This window comes from Diospyros lotus, chromosome 14 (genome assembly GCF_014633365.1).
Source record: "Diospyros lotus cultivar Yz01 chromosome 14, ASM1463336v1, whole genome shotgun sequence".
In the NCBI taxonomy this organism is placed as follows: domain Eukaryota; kingdom Viridiplantae; phylum Streptophyta; class Magnoliopsida; order Ericales; family Ebenaceae; genus Diospyros; species Diospyros lotus.
The window spans coordinates 5,887,979-5,903,377 of record NC_068351.1 but is presented as its reverse complement, the minus strand read 5'-3'; the positions used below and the strand labels follow the sequence as shown (position 1 = coordinate 5,903,377).

Here is a 15,399-nt window from a genome sequence, read left to right as displayed (position 1 = left end):
TTATTGAATTCATAAAAGATATACTTGAACCTTCTTCTCAGTGTTCATGATTGTGTAACTAGTCCTACATCAATTGGTAGTAGAGCAGACTTCAATCCTTAGCTCAAGTCCAAATCAAAACCTAAACTTCTCTTCTTTACCTTTTCAACCAAAGATGATCAACAGTTGTCTCTCCCATTCAACCCTAATCTCCTCTTTATTCACCATTCACCCATGATAAAAAGAACAAAACAAAAACAACAACAATGATGACAACATATCGGGCCTCTAGATGTAGTCAACTACATGGATTCTAGTTTGCCAATCATCCCTATCTATGATTGTATCTTTTGTAAGGCCATTATAATACATATCATGCCTAAGAGTTTCCACCAAGTTTTCTTTATCTTTCTCTACCTTTTTTGCTAAAAACTTCTTCCATTCCATGCATTCTCCTAATAGAGCATCTATATGGGTCTTCTTCTCACATGACCAATCCATCTTAATCATACCCTATGCATCTTATCTTCAATAGGTTCCACTCTAACCTTATACCATATAACCTCATTCTAATCTTATCCTTTCATGCATGGTCACACAAATAGCATCCTCATCTCTGTTTACACCCTAAGTATGCACATGTTAGTGCTTTACTATCCAACATTTTGCTTCATACAATAGAGCTGGTCTCATAACCATTAGATAAAAATTTCCTTTTAGATTTCATAGGATTTTACTGTCGCATAAAACATCAAATGCATTTTCACATTTTAACAATCTTACCTTCCCTCTTCTCCACTATGTTTCTCTTGCTCTGTAGTTTACCCCATCTACTTTTCTCCAATTATTCATGTCTGTCTCTATGGTTCTCTAGTCCATCCCTTTTTGTTCTTCTTCTCTTTCATTTATCTTCTTCCATCCCTTTGTCAGCATTACTTTTTTCTGTTTCTTTTCATTCTCTATCTGTTTGTTGTTTTCTCTATTCAGCCACATCTACTTCTTTCTCTACCTCCTCTGTGGCTCCTCTATAGTCTCTTATTCTTCTTCTGCTAGAACTGTAGTGATCTCTTTCTGTATCTTCTTCCTATGCTCTTTTTCTGGTGAGCTTTTTTCTTTTCACCCCTTCTTCTACAGACTCTTCAACCTACACCAACTCATTACATAATTTATTTCAGTTAAGTGCATTTACCCCCTATAGACATGATGCTGTTATAAGTTATTCAGAATCATTAGTTTGATGTCAAATTCATTGAGAAAATGAGAAAGGACGCACATATAATTATAGATTCTAGATAGAGATTAGGTAGCAACATGACAATAATCCATTCAGATGATAAGTTAACATGAGAATTGATACTCACTATCACATTCTGTATCCTGATTTTTGTTTGATAAAATCCTATCAATCCAGCTAACCGATAATCAAGATCTGCAAACAAGCAAACGTATAAATATATATATATATATATTGAATTGAAAATACATCAGGAAGCCACATCTCAGATACAATTAAATTAAAGGATCCAAGTGCCCAAATTGGGCCTAGAACCAGGCATGCATATCATAACTCCCCAATGTCATATCTCTTGGACATTGGTATCATCATCAACTGCACCTTGTACTAACCAAGTTAGGGCTGGTGCCATTGGACATTGGTATACAACTGAAAAATAGACAAGTCCATGTACCACAGGTTATATTCTACATAACAAACAGAAGTAAAAACATCACATACCTTTACTTTCAGCTAAAATAAGCAACAACATGAGAGAAGCCAGAATAAGACATTGATTTTCGGAGAAAATGTACTGAAGTATTCCAACCCTGCACAAGAAAGGGACTTCTGACAAGTTGAATACATGCAGGAATCCTGAATATACCCATAACTAGGTTATAGGCATAATAGATACTTATTCAAGATGCACTGATATGCCGTATGTCATGCATGCCAGTCACCTCATATTAACAGAGAGAGAATGTAACAACTGATCACCCAGGGCACCCCCAAGAATGATAATAACGTATTTAACTAGTAATACTAGGTGATAACAGGTATCGATACATATATAATGAATGCATCCCTCCAAATCAATCCATGTCAAAAACAATTTCAACAAGAAAAGAGAAGTATCAATAAATTGGCAAACTCAATGAATAATACTTCTGATGCTTCCACCTTGCAAACTAGAATGTAAGTTTGCAATAAGCTTTAGTATAAGGCAAGAAGCTCAAATTTGGACATGGGTAATGCAACATGGACTTGCCATCTGGTTGATACTTCAAGAAGTGCAAAATATGGCACAGTAGGGACAGGAGAACAAATAGATATGCAATTTTATATGCACATTCATTTTCTACATTATGAATAAATTTCATTTTAATAGGTCAAAATGGAAAGAAAAACATGCTTTTTCCAAATTCTACATACTGGAAAATAAATGTGAACAGAAATGCTAATACATGTGTTAAAAAGTTATATCCATAAAATAAATTGGAAATTACAGGTTTTGTAATATATGTCCAAGGATGAGGGCTTAGTAGATATTACTCTCCATCTTTTGTATCATATTATCAATCTTAACTTACTTCACTCAAACTTGTAATATGTTTCATTTGTTTCGAAGCAATTGGCACATACCCATATCATATTCTCTTGTGAAAGATAAATAAAGTAATAGGAAGCTTTTGAACATATTCCTGACATGAGTTTGGGAGAGATGGGCATCAATATTTGATAAGGAACAGCATCTCATTCAATCTTTCATGCCAATTCAGGTCTACTCAGATGTTATTTATAATAAATGAGTTCAAAACATTTATCCAAATAAAAAGAATAAGATTCTTCTATCAATAAAAATCAGGATAATTTCAAAAAAAAAAAAAAACATAAGAAAGCATAGGAATTCCAAAAGCAATTTCAAAATGAAAGTCATATGGTGAAAACTATGCCCTAATAGCAGGTAAACATGACTCTCTACTAAGATGTCATCTCAAGAAATGAGTTCAAAATATTCATCCAAACAAAGAAAGATATTCTTCTAACAAATTGAAAAATAAATAAAAAGTGATACTGGAGATGGGAACAGTGACATTTTAAAAGAGGAAGAGACATGGAAAGTTCAAAGAAAATAGGAAAGCATAGAAAATTCCAAAAACAATTTCCAACTGTGCCACGAAAGAGGATCAACACAACAAACATACCAACAAGACCAATTTCAAAACAACCAAAAAAAAAGACATAAGAAGAGCCACAAATCTTTCTTTTGGCATATCATCACAAGGAAAGCTTCCAAAATGAGAGTCACAGGACAGGTACTCAAATAACTCCCAAAGAAGAATAATTTTAAAAAACATAGAAAAGCATAGGAACTTCAAAAAAAAAAAAAATTCAAATGAAGAGTGAGTTGGTGCCACCTCTTCCTCAAAATAGGTAAATATGATGAACCAATAGGATGCTACCAAAATGGCTTTGGAATGAACAATTACAAAAAAGCATAGGAAGAGCCACAGACCTTCCCTTTGGCATATCATCAAAAGGAAAGCTTCCAAAATGAGAGTCAAATGACAGGTACTCAGATAAACACCCGATGTGATGATTTATTTTGAAGTTTCCAGCACACTCTGGCTCAAGATAAACAACATCGTCCAAAGGGTTGGAAAAAGAACTGGATTGAGTTGTTCCATCATTTGTGACCTCTTTAGTAGCATCTTCCGTGCTTGCAAATACATCAGCATATAGAATAGCACTAGCCACGAAATTGACCATATTTTCTCCATGGACAACTTGAAGAAGGCAGCCAACTACACACAGAGAAGTGAGAGAAGATATACATGTGCCCTGGAAAAGGAAATGGAGGGACATGTTAAAACTAACTCAAGTTCATAAAATTAAAAATCCATTCCCTGTTAAGCAACCACTGCTAGGCCCCATCAAGCACTGGCTAAGAAACCTTCCAACCAAACTACTGGACAGTTAAACTATTTCCACCAACACAGAATTCATATAGTTAATAAGCTTTTTAGCTTTCAGGGAGAGTAGGTGGCTGTGTAGATAAACATACAACTTTAAGAGGGATGAAGAGGATGGAAAATCAAGATAAATTTTCAGAAATATATTCTCACATAGTGGGAGTTGAACAGTAAGGTCCCTACCAAATAACATAGAGTCAGCAGTACGAATCCTCTTGGCATTACTCAACTTCTGGTTCTAGTGGGTAGGTTAGGGGTGCAAGGAGATTAGACCCATCAAAGGTAGGGATACACCCTGGTGATGAAGCGAAAGAGGGAAAATCAGAAATAAATGCTCAGGGCAAGGGTCATTTAAGTCTGTCTTCCACTAAATGCTTCACAAATACTGCTTAGCAATTGCAAAATAAACACATATCTAAGACTAGCATTCCACCTTTAGTTAGTATGGCATAGGTGTGCAAATAAACACTGTGGAACTTGAAAGTAATAAATCACTGTCCTAACCTTAAATTTTAGGTTATCAAAAAAAAAAAAAAAACCTTCAATTTTGAAGACATGCTATTAGATGTTTCTTTTCAAAAGTTCAAATTTCATCAAAGTGAGACAAGAATAGAGTGCACCATCTCAGAAAACTTATCATACAGCTATCTCAAAGAGAAAAAAAAAAAAGTAAGAACCTTATCAAGCTTCAACAATTACAAATATTGGTTTTGGGGAGGGGAAAATACAAACAGCCTCAAAATGAAGAATATCTCACATTATTCTGGTCTAACTGCAACAATTGAAGTAACATAGGAAAGACCAATAAGCTAAAAACACTTTGGGTAACAATTTTGGTCAACCGAGAGTCACCAACGGAAAGGATATCATTAAGGTAGTAGAGATCATCCACAATTTTGTCAGTTTCCAAAAGAAGTTCTGTTGTCCTTCCATGGGAGCAATTCTCCCTGCATCAATATCAACCAATTTACCAAGATGAGGTGCTGCATATCACCACCAAATTGTACAACATAACTAAAAGAACAAAATTTCCAATTGAAATAACATACTCTGCAGCATGGACAAGGACATCTAAATGCCTGCATCGTGCTTCTATGCCCAGGACCAAGTCTGAGAAATACTGTGAGACTGGAGTAGTAGTTAAGAATTGATAGACCAATTCATCATTAACTGCAAAACCAAAAGGGTACTGTTGCAAGATTCCAAAATTTGAAGTTTATAATCAATAAAACAATTTTACATTATACTTGGAAAGTGATATGACAGCCATCAATAATACCATTATATATGTTGAGTATTAATGCCCGTATAGCCGTTTGAACCATCTTTTCACCATGGTTAGAAAATTTAAGTGCCTCAGTGTACAGAGGAAATGAGACTACAGTATCCTGTTGAGCAAATGGTAAGACAAATTAGTCAGAAGTGCATGAAGTCGTGCACCAAAATATGATTCGAATCATTTTGAAGTGAAAATAAGAAAATCTTATTTATGGTGAATATATAAGAACCTTCTAATACACAATATATTTCATATTCGTGTAAGTGTGGTATCTTTGCAGGAAATGTGGCAGATTTGCCATATCAGCTACTAAAAGCAACAAAAAAACAATTAATATTGCTGGTGAAATATGATTGAATTTTCCTGGATTATAACTTCACTACCAAGTTCAGTCATATTTGAACATCAATATCAAAATTAACATTTTGGCTTTTTTTGTTAAGTAAATGTAACATTTTGCATTTTAGTAGGTGATATGAATTCATGCTTTGTAACTAATTATCCCAAGTAGCCAATGAAGAATAGGGCGTGGAAATTCCTTCACTTGGATCTGTATATGTTCCTGTCTCCTAAATCAATCAATTATGTTCTGGATTTTATGCAAAAGAACAGAATGAAGTACACAGCATGACCAAGAATTACCAATATTGGCACAAGGTTCTGAAATCTTAAGTCATGAGTTACCCACTAGACACAACAATTAGTTCCTAGTCTATTTTGGGCTGTACTTTGTCAGATAAATGATTTAGGTCTCCAAAATTCCTCATTGCTTACCCATGCCTACCAGATATGACAAGGATGAGTAATTTGGGAGGAATATTTCTGGAGCTTAGTATCATAGAGAATTTATGTATTTAGCTTTAAATTAGTTATAGCATCTGAAACTGACCGTGCAATCTAAAGGAAGGGTGAGATTGTCTTCTATTCTCATCTTTGGCTAAATCATTAATAATTTAGTAATACTCAAGTCAACTGAGGCTTTTCTGAACTAATTGCATCCTTAGATAGGCCTGTTTCACCAATTCCATATAAAATAATAACAAAATTATTACTCATGAAGTCTCCTGGGATCTAGATAAGCTGCTTAATCTAAATACCAACTCATAAATATTGTTAGGCCTTAAATGTAAATAAATTTCTGTCCTCTTCACGTATGTCATGTAATCAAGTTGAACGTTCACATGAAATACTAATAGCAACATAGATGGTATTAAACCAATGACATCCTACTAGTGCATTGAACTGTAGCTATAGAGAGCTTAAAATGTAAAACTTTAAAGCTCAAAGTAGGGAAATGAAAACAAAAAAGAAAAAAAAACAAGAAATATCCACCAAAGCAATAGGCAAAATCCTTCGGTTCTCATCTAAAAATTTCAATCTGCACTTACCCTTACTTCTTGACATAGAAAATAAACCACAACACAAAAACTCATTATCATCCTATTCTGATGGAACCATATATGGAAAAGAACTCCAAAGAAGTTATAATTCAACTGCTCCTCCCTATAAACACAAACATGATCGTAAATTTCAACTGCTGTGATTTGAACAACGAAAATCAGAAAACTATAGAACCTCAGAAATCAAAATTTTGATCCATCATGCCAATCATAAAATAGAGAAAAATATATCAACCGATTCTAATGGAAACTTCACAGAGAGGTCAAGTGAGCAAGGCACCTAAAATACTAAGTTTATAAAGATGCCATCCTCCATAATGACATCAGCACTGTATGTAATGGTGCCCATCACCCACTAACCTTTGCAGTTTCAAATTGTTAGGTCAACCTCATTGATTGTCTTAGCTGCACCTATACCAAGTTGATTTTGTTCATATAATATTCAGTATTTAATGGAGAAGAAGGAAATGAACAGGAAGAAGAACAAGCAGAAAATTAAAGATACGAAAAGGGGAAAAATGGCTGTGAAAGAGGTGATTGTCTATCTCATCATATATTCATGAGTAGGTAATGGCATAAAAAGAATGCTCCCTTTGAATTTTAAAAATGGTTTGAGGATTAATCAGTTGAGAATCGAATGTTCCTGCACATAGATTTCTTTTCTTTTTTCTTTTTTCTTTTTTCTTTTTTTTTTTTATAGAAAGTGCCAATATCATTAAATGCATGGACAATACAGCCACAGATGATTCCATATATGATATCCATATTCCTGCACATAGATATCATAACCAAAGTTTAAGCAAATGCTCCCTACCCTCATCAAATGGTAATAAAAAGACAACAATAGTGAAGAACCTTAAGCTTTTTTTTTTTTTTGGATGAATGTAAAGAACCGAACCTTAACTTAAGAAATATTATATCCACTAACCCGTTTAATAATTTTTTGATGAATGTGAATAACCAAACTTAAAAAATATCATATCCACTGACCCACTTTATAATTCACAATTAGAAATTGTAGATCCATTAAACTGACAGTAAAACTAATGTTAATCCAGGACTATCTCTGAAATCAAAGAGGGCCAGAAAGATGTCTTGCAAAATAAATCATTCAAAAGTTCACATTCTTAATTATTTTTTTACCCAAGTGGTTTGTGTAATCCAACTCCTGACACTGATATTTCATTGTGAAGGCCATCACAGATCATAAGAGAATAGATTCTTATACCCATCACAAACCATAAAAGCTGTACTGGAAGGATTTAAACCAATATATGACTAGAATAAGCATTGGACCATTCATCAATTTACAATTTATAACATTTACAGGCTCCAATTTACCTCATGAACCTTCACGAGAAGACATAGAGTATCTTTGTTCAATTTGCTGCTCACTGCTCTGATTCAAGAATCAAAAAGGGCAAGAAAAGAAGAAAAAGTTAAAAAAAAAAAAAGAGCAGAAGTTAAAAAACCCAATAAACTAGGCATGTAAATGTGCAGTACAATTGATTACTAAATGACTTTAATGTGGCAGTATCAATGACCTTAAAAAACAAAACAAAACAAAACAAAAACAATAAACTAGGCAACATAAATGTACAGCATGATTGACTACTCAAAAAATTTAACATAGTGGTACTAATGAAGAAGCCTTGAGAAAGGAAGAATAACAATGACCTTAAAAAAGATACATAGTAAGGAGCCAGATCTGTCCCATCAAATTCGTACTGGTGCAATATAACACTGTTGATATAGTCATTGCTTAAACAGTAGTCTGCAGTGTTTAACTATCAACTTATCAGAAAAAGCACAAGAAAATCAAATAATTAAGAAAAAATGTACTTTCTTTGGAGGGGAAAATCAGATATAAAGTTGCTTCAAGTACATGGTGGTTTAGTTTGACATGATGAAAGCTACAATAGAAAACTTCTGGGCTGAAGCTCGCATAGAAACACTCCTGAATCTTAAGCCTATATACCCTCCCGCTCCTTGAATTGTGGAAGGAAGATACAGGTATATATGCATGCATGTGCTTAGGCACAGATACCAGAGAGATGGCAACATGCTGTGTTAAGGAGTCTAGAATGCATGTGCATAATTACAATCATGAAGTATAATATCTGACAGTTGCAAATACTTTATATACCTGAAACCCAAACAAGATACAAACTAAGAAAATATAATATTCTTCAAGGACAAAATGCTCTCCCTCAAGTCCATGCTTTTGAGTAATTACTCTACCTATCCAACATGGTATCCAATATGCACAAACAAGAGACTAATATGCCTTTGTGAAAGGAATTTGGAACAGATACTAATGCACATTCTGTTTGCCCGTGTTCAGAAATTCATATCATTATGCTGAAATACCACAGAAAAGAGTCAAGCCAAAAAGGAATAGCATCTGCACCTCCCCATGCCTGCACATGAGTGGGCACACGCAACACGCCTAACATAGATGAGAGATAAGAGAGGAACAAAGATCATCTTATATTAATTTGTCTTACAAATTGCATATTCTGAATTCATATTTTGAATAAGTATGCTCAGGTATTGAAGCAACGGTGCCTCAATTCTGCAATTTCCTCTGATCTTTAGAACGCGCACAAACTCTCCTAATACTTGATATTCCATGAAGCATCTGCAGAGTTCGAAAGAGAGAGGAAAAAAAAAATAGGCAACTTAACTCTTGAAAAGTCTGATCAATGTGAAGAAACTGCGAATAAAAAACAATAAGTTGTAGTCTAAGAATGCATACTCCAAAATAACAGGGTCATGTTTATCACCATATGTGACTATTTCCACTATGGATTGCAGTAATTCTACAACTAATTCCTGAAAGGAGAACAAGAACCAGACTTATGAGATCATGGAGAGCATAAAAAGCTCATAATGTATATCTTACAGTAGGCAGAAATTTAAAAATTTCAGCTGCAAAACCTTGTTAAGGTTGTCCACTACTTTGATCTCCCGCAATTCATTAATTATATGTCTGTAACCACAACAAGATAAATGAGCTGTCAACTGTAAAAGATATTTTAGTGAAACCCTGACGTAAACTGATCTTGAAGAAAAACATAGAAGAGTGTAGCAATGAGACTCTGGCTAATATCTAATTGCCTGAAACGATATGTTAATTTATGTTAAAGACTATAACTGAATGATTATACACATGCAGCCAGAAAGGAGAACTAGAAAATGAAAATAGGATGACTTCACATTGTAACTATAAGAAGAAAAGGTAGAAGACATGCATCAATTTCAAAACCTTTTTTTTTCTTCCCAATTATCCAGATAACTAATTAAACTCACTATCACCTAGAGGGCCTTTCTATTGCATTCTATAATGGACCACCATCTTTGCTTCATTACAGTTTGTAGTAGGCTAAATATTCATATCATGTCCACTGAATTCCTAATTTGCAAAGGAGTTCCCCTTTGCAAAAGAGGAACATTAGCAACATTTTCACGCCTCCAACTGAAATTGAACTATACAAGTTCACAGGGGATTTCAATACCCGCGTGGTGGAGTGCATTGGGTTGCTAACTCGCTATCTCAAGGTACATTAGCATCGAACAGTAGCTTGCAAGGTTCTTGTCTTTTTATTGCCCTTTTCACAAAGAAAATTCGTCTAGTGTAATGAACTCATCATTACTGTAATCTCATGAAGATCCAAAACCGGAGGACCGCAAAACAAGAAGGAAGATCAGAACTATATCAAGTAATTCTCACAAAACGAACAGCAAATTAACTTGCATAAATTGAGAACTCACTTGAAGTGCTGGAGAGAGAAGCGATCGACGGATCGCCAGAGCGCGCGCCACATGATGAATAAATTCAATTCACTTATGGAAAGATGCGAAACCCTAGTAAGATAGACGGACTAAGGGAAAGTTGAAGATCAATGGAGCGACAGAGAAAAAGAGAGATTGGGTGTGAATTGTCGGTTGCGGGTATTCCTTCCTGGAAATGCCCGCGGCGGAAGTACCATAGGTTGGCTGTTTGGTTGGCGAGAAACAGAGAACCGGAAAAGTTTGGCAACTAACCGTCAACGTTTTCTTAACGCCGTAGGGGCCGAACTATCCATCGCCTTCCCGGGACATCGGACATGGGGCCCATCGCGAGCTGATCTCCATTACTCGTTGTCGTTGCCCCTGCACTGCACTTCCACTTTTGTCCTTACAATTTGGATAATTTTGTTTATGTTTATTATTTGAATATGAAATTTATATATTCAGCTTTTAAAGTATTATTATATAATTTTATTTTATTGTTATAAATAACGCTTTAATGAATGTATAATACGTTAAAAAAATTGGGTTTTATCTTCAACACTAGAACAAAGAATAATTATCCCTGTATGCTCTCAAGTCTCAAAATTTTTGTTAGATTTGTTTGTAAATAATTAAATAATTTTAAAAAAGGTATGTGGATTTATATTTATATAATTTTACAAAATTAACTAGTAAATATATATATTAATTAATTAAAATTTTGTACAATGGAGTCATTTTAATTTTGAAAAATAATAAGTAGGGGCCAAAACCAAAAATTGAATAGGGTTTTCTCTAATTTTACAAGAAAAGACCAAGGAAGATTTTCAATTCAATTTTTAATTTCTTCATCTTCTTTTTCTTCTTGTTCTTCTTCAACGCAATTCAATTTTTAATTATTTAAGTTATTCATTTAAAGAAATTAAAAGCTTGTGAACTACCATCAAGCAATTGCCACGAGATTTGGGATTCCAAGAGCCAACTAGGCCTCAGACTTGAGAAGGCGGTCCATCTAAACCTATTATGCCATGCAAAGGGTTTGTCTGCATCCCACATTAAGCAATAGGCACTCACTTTGAAACTTATCAAATCAATCACATTTAATAAGTTTATGGCTTTCCAATTTATGGCTTTCCAACTTGTGTACAAAAAAAAAAAAAAAAAAAAAATCTTTACTTATCTTATCTACAATGATATATCTTTATTTACAAGGGTATATTTACAAAATATAAAAGACTCCATCTTATTTCTAACTGTCTTTCTATTTTCAAGAATGTTTATCTTTATCTTCCACGTAATTAAATATTTAAAAGTATTTTCTCTTATCATGCCATGCAATTCACCGAGTCACGTTCACATGACTAAATATTTACATCTTAGCAATATTCTTGCAACATGTCTAGTTATGTGTACCAACCACAACCCAATCATTTCCACTTGGATTGCTCACTAAGTGCCCAATCATCACCCCATATTGCTTGTTTGGCGCCTATTTGATGGAGCTTTTATATTATTTGATGAAAATAGCAAAGTCTTTATTGCAGTGGGGCAAAACATCATCATGCACCTAGTGTGGCAACATCTTTGCTGCCTTTTGATAGTCTATAATCAACCCCTAGACATCTAGAGCTACCATAACCTCTCATTAACGTCCCAATTGACCTCGCTCTAGAATAGTCCCTTCCACTAGATAAGTACTCGATATAACATGGCACATCATTCTCCTTTATTAATACATCTACCAATATCTTTTTTTTCCTTTGCTAATACATCTACCAATATCTTTTTTGTCTCCTATTCGAATGATATGGTGATCATTAGAAGTGTCACGTGGGATATGAATAAATTAAATATTTATTAGATAAATAATAAAATCAATAATATCATTTATATACAATACCCCTGAACATGGATCCACAATGTTATTTTATCCACGACACATAAGAGTTTATAATCATAATTAAATGTGTGAATCTCTAATAATTATTTATTTTCTTTTTTTTTTTCAAGGAGCTCGAATCACCTATTAACACATTAGAATATGTCGATTAGGTGATAAAACATTTAGTGATACTTTAAAAAATATTTTATACACATGAATAATAATAATAATGGTGATACATTAAGATAATTAACCCACTATGACTGATAAGAGAAAAATCACCAAATACTAGTATAGAGAGTGAACCCCCACCATGATTTGAGACGCAAACGCGAACTTTCCCCTTACTAATCTATCCATCCATTTGTTTTTCAACTTTTTAGAAAAATTCCAGCCGTGTCCTCTTCTTCTCTGATATTGTGCTTGCCGCCGGTGACTTCTCGAGTCGCCGACTGCTGCAACGAAGTTCCCACGTCGCCGTCGATCTCCCGGGCCGTCAACCACCTTAGTGGCTCCTTGTCGCCGGAAACTGTCATTATCACGTCATTCGCCGCTAGTTTAGCAGGAAACCCCTCCTCCGGCCACTCAAGAATGCCCCGAAACCTCTCTTTCCCTCCCCCCCGTGCTTCTTATCCCCAATTATGCCTTTAGACTGTGGAGCTACAGCCTTTTTATAGCCTAAAACTTGCCTCTTCATCCTTGCCAAATCCCCGCGTCCGGAATCAATTGTGTCCCAATTTTTTATCCTAAATCTCGCCACTTTCCAATTCCACTTTTCTTTTAGATTGTGTTTGAACAAGTTTATTTAAATTATGCCATTTATTTGAAATTTAAAATTTAAAATTTATTGTTTTTTTATATAATTAATAGAAGCATTTGGACATTGGTCCAAAACTCTAAATAAATTTAGATTGAAAAAATAAAATAAAATGACTCCTAGACCAATCACCAAGGTCTCCCTCTTGAATAGAGTATTTACGAAAATGAGACTTTGTCCCTCCATAAAATTTTGACACTTAAGTTAATAATAAAAAAGTTGGTTAATATAAAATAAACTTCTATTATCCTAATCATAACTATAAGAGTTTATTTCTATTTATAAATAGTGTAGAGTGACACCTAAAAATGTAATTTAATCATTGGGTTAAAATTCCAAATGGTTGAAGATATTTTTGAGATATCATACAGATTATTGATTAACTGAATTTATAGAAGTAAATAATGTCTACCTAAGTATTCCATGCAATATATTTGAGTCGGGTTGAATTGTGAGTCTTTCTAAAAAAAAATCTTCAAATCTAGAAACATGTGCCATTCTTCTACGCAAACATATGGCAACTACTAACCCTTCTTCAATTATAGACTTGGAGCATAATGATCAGTAGATCATATGGAAAATAGGATAATTTTCTTCTCAACGGGATATTCCCTCAACGTGAATGTCAATAATTTCAAACGACGAAATAAAAACACAACCTTATATATATATATATATATATATATTCATATCCAACGTGAGACGTATTGCTGAATAGCAAGTACAACACTTATTTAAAAGCCTCTCCTCTGCATATGTATCTATATATAAAAGAGTGAGAATTATTTATTCATAAAGCTAGTTAGCCTAAACGTCGGATAACTCTAGAAGTTGTTCAGTAATCACAGTTGACGAACTCGTAGTCGACAACGAGGTAGCTCTGTTTATAGTCCTTCCAATCATCATTCAATTTCCGAAACACCCCTTCATCCAAAATCAGCCCTCCATTGTTGCAGTGATCGACTACTCTCACTGTTTCTTCAGCTCCTGTCCTAGTGTTCGTGACCTGCACAATATGTTTTGTCATTCATTATGAAATACACAAATTACACACCCAACACATAATACTCAATTTTTAAAATAACGACTTACACCTGCATGATCGCATGCATGTGCGCCTTATGACATAAGCTTTCAGAATTTGAAGAATTAGAAGTGTTAGTTGTAATCAACGTCAATCCTTGGGATACAAGATATTGATATAGATTAAAACATTCAAAATTTGTGCAGATAATGTTTTGTATAAATTTTTGTCCTTTTAACGGTGACTTATATGGTGATTAATTCACGACTCATTGTAAACGTAATGTTGTGGATTTTAATAGTTTTAATTTAGGATGAACATTTTTTCTAATTTTTTATGTATCAAACAGTAAAAAAGTTTGATATGAACCTTTGCTTTTTGTATTGAACGTACCTTAACGCACTTGCCGCAGGCTCCCCGGCCGTGAGGGCCGGCCAGGCCACAGAAGGCGGTCCATCCGTACTTTTTGCGCCACGCCAAGGGCTTGCCGGCGTCCCATCTCGCGCAATAAGCGTTCACTGCGTTCAGGTCCCACCTGTTCTGCGCCGGCCTGTACGAATGGGACGTGGCTCTAACGTTGCTGCCACTCTGGGCGACGGCCAATGCCACCAGGCCTAGCAACACCGCTGCGCACAGCCCTATCTTCGTCTGCATCTCGATTACTTTGATTGCTAGGATTAGTGGAGAATGGTGGATGAATTACTTGAATATATGCAACGAGAAGCAGGATATATATATATATGCGTGTGTGTGTCAGTGTGTGTGTGTGTGTGTCATATGTTGCTGTTCAAATTACGGAACTGGCATTGATCTGGAAATTAAGGACGAATTGGACAGTAGTTGCGTTCGAGATTGAATCTTCTTTGGAATGACAGACGTTGTCGAATGGTGAAGCTTGGGGGTAACACGTCTTCAAGTGATGAACAAGGTAGCACTTGTTGGATGGATGATCGATCTGGTGGTGGATGAACTTTGACTAATTTGGCAAGGAATGGAGTAGAGAGAGGGAAGCTGCTAAATCATGCATGCACTCTTGTTCTATATGCATGGGACACATGTTTTACGCTATAACCTCACACTTCTCTGATAAGATTATCTTTTTTTCTTCATTAAATTTATGGTAATAAGAGATCTCACAACACATCACAAAGTGTCAGTTTAATTTCTCTTACTAAAATGAGGAAATTCCGGTTGCCAAAAAAAAAAAAAAAACATTATGCATTAAGAAAAATCTCTATTTTCTATAATAAAGCATTACCATGGAAAAAACTCTAA

General features: G+C 34.6%; 2 protein-coding genes across 9 annotated transcripts in view; both read right to left on the bottom strand.

The window, feature by feature from the left end:
• The window catches only part of LOC127790213 (protein TRANSPARENT TESTA 9-like), a 42,626-nt gene extending 31,865 nt beyond the window's left edge, over positions 1-10,761 (bottom strand). Inside the window, exons 1-12 of one of the 8 annotated variants that reach the window (XM_052319533.1) lie at positions 10,402-10,761; positions 9,568-9,619; positions 9,386-9,462; positions 9,135-9,268; positions 8,305-8,401; positions 7,969-8,026; positions 5,228-5,336; positions 4,998-5,118; positions 4,706-4,895; positions 3,492-3,817; positions 1,715-1,803; positions 1,341-1,408 (exon numbers count right to left, since the gene is read on the bottom strand). In XM_052319533.1, coding sequence (XP_052175493.1) covers positions 1,341-1,408; positions 1,715-1,803; positions 3,492-3,817; positions 4,706-4,895; positions 4,998-5,118; positions 5,228-5,336; positions 7,969-8,026; positions 8,305-8,401; positions 9,135-9,268; positions 9,386-9,462; positions 9,568-9,619; positions 10,402-10,454 — 1,374 coding nt within the window. In that variant the 5' untranslated portion in view covers positions 10,455-10,761. Of the gene's footprint in view, positions 1-1,340; positions 1,409-1,714; positions 1,804-3,491; positions 3,818-4,705; positions 4,896-4,997; positions 5,119-5,227; positions 5,337-6,615; positions 6,731-7,968; positions 8,027-8,304; positions 8,415-9,134; positions 9,269-9,385; positions 9,463-9,567; positions 9,620-10,401 lie in introns of those variants that run through there. The other 7 variants (XM_052319525.1, XM_052319526.1, XM_052319529.1 and 4 more) reach the window with 7 other exon arrangements.
• Positions 10,762-13,653: 2,892 nt separating this feature from the next.
• LOC127790623 (barwin-like) lies at positions 13,654-14,812 on the bottom strand. The gene is made up of 2 exons (XM_052320203.1): positions 14,518-14,812; positions 13,654-14,106 (listed from the first exon to the last, which is right to left on the bottom strand). Exons 1-2 carry the CDS (start codon positions 14,776-14,778, stop codon positions 13,936-13,938), a joined length of 432 nt encoding a protein of 143 aa, XP_052176163.1. The 5' UTR covers positions 14,779-14,812; the 3' UTR covers positions 13,654-13,935.
• Between the last annotated feature and the right edge of the window lie 587 nt (positions 14,813-15,399).

What these genes read in the sequence shown, in the direction of transcription:
- LOC127790623 (XM_052320203.1), bottom strand. Translation starts at nt 14,778, where the DNA reads ATGCAGACGAAGATAGGGCTGTGCGCAGCGGTGTTGCTAGGCCTGGTG. An exon ending in CCTGCGGCAAGTGCGTTAAG is followed by an intron (nt 14,107 to 14,517) that starts GTACGTTCAATA and finishes CATATTGTGCAG; the next exon opens with GTCACGAACACTAGGACAGG.